A 4,714-nucleotide genomic window follows, 5' to 3' on the forward strand; every position below is an offset into this window, starting at 1 on the left:
AAAATTATTTGTTAGTTTTTACTTATTTATCAATCAATTGAATAATATATCTTAATATATATATATATATATATTGATCGTCTTAATTAATTAATTAATTAATTAGTGAGAAACATCATGATTATGCTTAAGAGGGCTTGACGCGGGCAATCTTGAGAATACCAATGAAGAGATGGAAAGTATTAATTAATATAAGAGATTACAAAATTATGAATGGATTAACCAACATTGATCCAGAGTCAATGCATGCACCAATTCAAATAGATCAGTTGGTTTTGGGGCTAATTCCAGAGGTTGGCTAATTAATTAAGCGATCGATCGACCAGATGCTTCTTGGAATAATTTAAATATCATTCTTTACACTATTAATACAAGTTATCTCTTCCTAATGATCATCACTGATCAGATGAAGATGAACATCATGTGCTAAGGTTCCTTGGAATATTTGTATTTAAATATTGTTCCTGGTTTTGTCACTCCAACGGTTCGAATCTTGTTGGAGATTCTCAATACATGTATTATTGTAATCACGTGATTACGGGTATAATCATCGGGAGCTTTGGTGGTTCCATCTCCAAGTTAATTTTATTGGATTATGACCTTACAATTTATGAAAGTTTGCAGATATATCGCTATACAATAGAGAGAACTCTTACGGATATACATTATAAGAAAAATGAATATTTGTAATTAGAATAGACTTATTACAATAAAAAATAGTAATTTTTTTTTGTAAATAACTCATCACGTTTAAACATTTTTCTTGTAGTGATATAACTAGTAGAGAAGATAAATAAATATACAAATGTTTAGTTATTTTTTGTTAGATTTTGTTTTTTACAAAATAATGAATCAATGAGGAAAATAATTTATTATTGTTTCACAATTTTTTTTTAAAAAAAAATCTGGCACATCATAATTGATTTGAAGCTTATAATATTACCCTTTCGAGACATGGAATAAAGGAAGAACGTCTATCTATTCTCAATTGGTTAATCCAAGGTGAACTCATGATCTGTCTCGACCCGTTCCTTGGCCTACTTAAAATACTAATAAATCAGTATCCTGCATTTCACAAGAATAGATATGGCTACAACATTTTTTTAATTCTTAATCAAGTTGTAATCTTTATTATTATTTAGCTTAAAAAAAACATCTAGTGACATTGACCAGTGGGGCAACGTCAAACTAACTAAAATCTTATCCCTATTGAAAGATATGTCTTATAAATGCAATTCAACTATATTACTCGTTTTATGGGGTCCCAAAAAGCTTTTCATATGCACCTGAAAGTAAATTGATCCACATGTATTGAAAGAATATCATTCACCTGTAATTCTGTGATCATTATTTCTTAACAAGTTTTTTTTTTTTATTCGAAGTCTAAGATGGATATATGAAATAGATTTTACAATATTTATTTAGCATATAATTTTTTGGGTCTAACCGGAAATAATACTTGTTTTACGTTTTTATCTCTCTCACACCTTATATCTTATAAGTATGATAGAAATTAAGAATTATTAGAGAAATAATTTGTACATCTTTCAAATAAACAAATCTCGCACAAGCTTTTGTAAAAAAGTAGATCTCACTTTAAAAAAATGTAAAAAAACCATTCTTTTTTCTACTAAATCCCTTTTTTTCTTTTACAAAAAGTCTAGTCGAGACTTGTCTATTTGAAACTTATTTCCATTACTCAAGATATTAATCCATCACTTTTACCCATCCAAGCAATAGCACCTACTTTGGTCTGTTACATGACGACTACTTATGTTTGTTTTCTTTTATGAACATCAATTGGGTTCAAAGTCGTGGAGGAAAAACTCAATTTGGGGAAGCTCCTTGTTTAAGCAGACTCAAATCCAATCATACCCAATATTGTTCATAAAACCATAGTAAAATTTCCTAAGAACTCTGAAATCCACATAAACCCAAATCAATCTCTTAGGAATTAACATTTTAGATTAATTTGAAAACGTAAAACAAAGCACTTGGGAAAAAAAAAAATATATATATATATATATAATTAGGCATTTATATACATGTGTGACTAGTGTTTGTAATTGGGTGCATACTAAAAGCAAAAGTAGCACAATCATTACTAGATAAAAAAGGTTATGGCGTTCATTTGGTACTTATTCAGTTAGGTACTCCATGTTAAAACTTTCCAGTACATTCAAACCCACATGATAAGTGGGGCCAAAATCCCAGATTACTTGTAATTTTTCCATCATACATTATAAGGCAGTTAACACTGGAAGATTCTTTAACTAACCTCAACCAAATCAAGCACCTCCCAAACTGGTTGGCATGTAATTATTTACAAAAAAATCCTCCAAAACAAGCAGCTACCCATTTATTATGGCACACTTGAAAACAATTTCCAACATAATTCTCAACCACAAATGCTTATTTGCAAATATATTTGCATTAATGCACAGTCCCTCCTATAGAAAAACCAAAATTAAAAAAACATAAGCCAATTGTAAATCCTTTTAATGAAATATTACTAGAAAATAAGGGAAAGAAAAAAAGACATATTGAGAACATCATATGCATACCCCAAATCACTCACTGAAATTTCCAAGTTACTATATCTTCAAAAATCAGAGGTTGCAACTCAAAGATGAGCTATTACAATTCTTTTCCAAAAACTATGAAAAAAATAATATTAGTCTATTTTTCATTCTTTCTTTCTTCACTGTTATTTCATAAACATGATGAGACCAAGTATTATAATAATAATAATAATAATAATAATATATTCTTTTAATTATTTCGGCAAAAATCAACCTCTGTATAAAGGAGACCGTTCCTGAACCACCTTGGCGATCTTTGACTGCCGAAAAGCCTTTATCGGACTCGGAAAATACCAACTCCGACCCTTCCCTCTGCTCTCTCGGCCACCGAGCCCTATTCCTGAATCTGACGTCACCGATACGGCCACGGATCTCGACCTCATCATCATCGTCGTCCTCGCCCTCACGTCCTCTTTTTCTTCTTCTTCCACGGCCACTTCGTTCTGCTTCTTCGCATTTCCTTCGTCCGCTTCCATCTTCTTGCTCTTCTGCGATCTGAACACCGACCAAAACGACGAAGCTCTGCTCTTACCGCCAACCGACGCTGGTTCTTTCAGTTCGCTCTCGTTACCGACGAACCGGGAGCTAGACCGGAGGAAGGGAATCGCGAGCGATCTGGACCGGCGAAAGGCTGGCTCACTCTCTAATAGATTGGAGACGCGACCGACAGCTCCGACGCCGCCGTCTGACGTCGAGAAGCGAGAGAAGGACGAAGACGAGGACGAAGAAGACGAAGTTGTCGCGGCAGTAGCGCGGCAGGAACAGGGCCGGACGTTAGCGCAGTCGGGACAGAGGATGGAGAGGCGCTCGCGGAGGCAAACGTGGCAAATCCCGCTGCGGCGACGCTTGGAGGGGTGCTTTGGGCATTTCCAAACCTCTTCTTCGTCCACATAAAACGCCATTTTTGGGGAATACCAACAGCTTGCTCTTGGAGTTTTTGCTTTCTCTTGACTTTCTTCTTCCTGGGCTACGCAGTTCCTCTGGCTCTCTCTTCTGTTTCTCTCACCTCACCGTCTCTGTGGCTTCCCTTTGGCTGAGGTTTTTAAAAAGGGAGGGGTTTGATTGGTGGGAGACAGATTAACCATGGTTGAGTCAAATTCATAACCGGGGTTGGCCTGCCCCGTCGTTTTGGTAAACCTTGGTGGACTGAGTGAAACGCCGCGTTCTGAAATTTAGAACATGAGGGTAGATTGGGTTTGTAAACTGTTCGTGAGTGTGTTCACACGTGTATAACATGTGTGTACGTGCGACCAAGGGTGTAGGAGTCGGACGTCACACACTTCACATCTGGAAGGGGACAAGTCGGGGGATTCAAACAACTAATGGATGGGTCCCACTTTGAAAGAACAGAAAAATCCATTGGTTGGTTGTGTAATTCATTCATCTTTCATCTCCTAAATTAAAGTGGGATGTTTTTTTTGACGTTTTTAATTTTAGGAGTATTTTTAAAAATAGAAAAAAAGGGGCGGGGGGTTTTTTACTTGATATGTTAATGGAGGTCAGGATATAGCCAAACGGCGCCCTTTTTTTTTTTTTTTTATTTTTTATTTTTTATTTTTTATTTTTTTTCCTTAACTGCATAAGCATAAAGACACTGTGCCGTTTTAGAATAGATTTTATATATAAAAAAATTGATTTAAGACATCGGCCGGTTCAACAATTTTTTAATAGTTCGAATCGAGACTGAACCAGTCGACGTCAATTTTAATAAAATTTCACCGTCTATCGATCGATTTCTTATCAATTTTGACCAATTTCGAGATCGGCCAGCCAGCCTGAGTCGATCCCGATCAATCCTTCGATTTCTTGTGAAGTCTTATAGGATTGTAAATTGAAAATGTCAAAACAATCGCATCATAAACTCAGATCTTAAAAAAAATAAAAGCCAGTAAGTACATGTTTGTTGGATGCTATTTTAATCCAATGAAGAAGATTGATGAAGATCTTATGATATCACCTTAATTTTCTGAAGAATAATAAAGTTAAAAGCTAAGGTCAGATCACCAATTCACCTCGGGCTCTAAATGGTTTGATACATGAGTTTTTGACCTCCTTATCTCATCGAAGTATTTATTATGAGTAAATCTCTAATTACGTGAAGTTTATTTGTCAATCATTATATATATATATAT

The 4,714-nt window shown here is 34.9% G+C and overlaps 1 protein-coding gene across 1 annotated transcript; it reads right to left on the reverse strand.

Moving 5' to 3' along the window:
• Positions 1-2,166: 2,166 nt before the first annotated feature.
• LOC109022046 lies at positions 2,167-3,611 on the reverse strand. The gene is made up of 2 exons (XM_019004830.2): positions 2,797-3,611; positions 2,167-2,450 (listed from the first exon to the last, which is right to left on the reverse strand). The coding sequence occupies exons 1-2, from the start codon at positions 3,482-3,484 to the stop codon at positions 2,434-2,436; spliced, it is 705 nt and encodes a 234-aa protein (XP_018860375.1). The 5' UTR covers positions 3,485-3,611; the 3' UTR covers positions 2,167-2,433.
• Between the last annotated feature and the right edge of the window lie 1,103 nt (positions 3,612-4,714).

Source organism: Juglans regia, chromosome 2, assembly GCF_001411555.2.
Source record: "Juglans regia cultivar Chandler chromosome 2, Walnut 2.0, whole genome shotgun sequence".
Classification (NCBI taxonomy): domain Eukaryota; kingdom Viridiplantae; phylum Streptophyta; class Magnoliopsida; order Fagales; family Juglandaceae; genus Juglans; species Juglans regia.

Coding starts and splice junctions, on each gene's coding strand:
- LOC109022046 (XM_019004830.2), bottom strand. CDS start 3,484: ATGGCGTTTTATGTGGACGAAGAAGAGGTTTGGAAATGCCCAAAGCAC.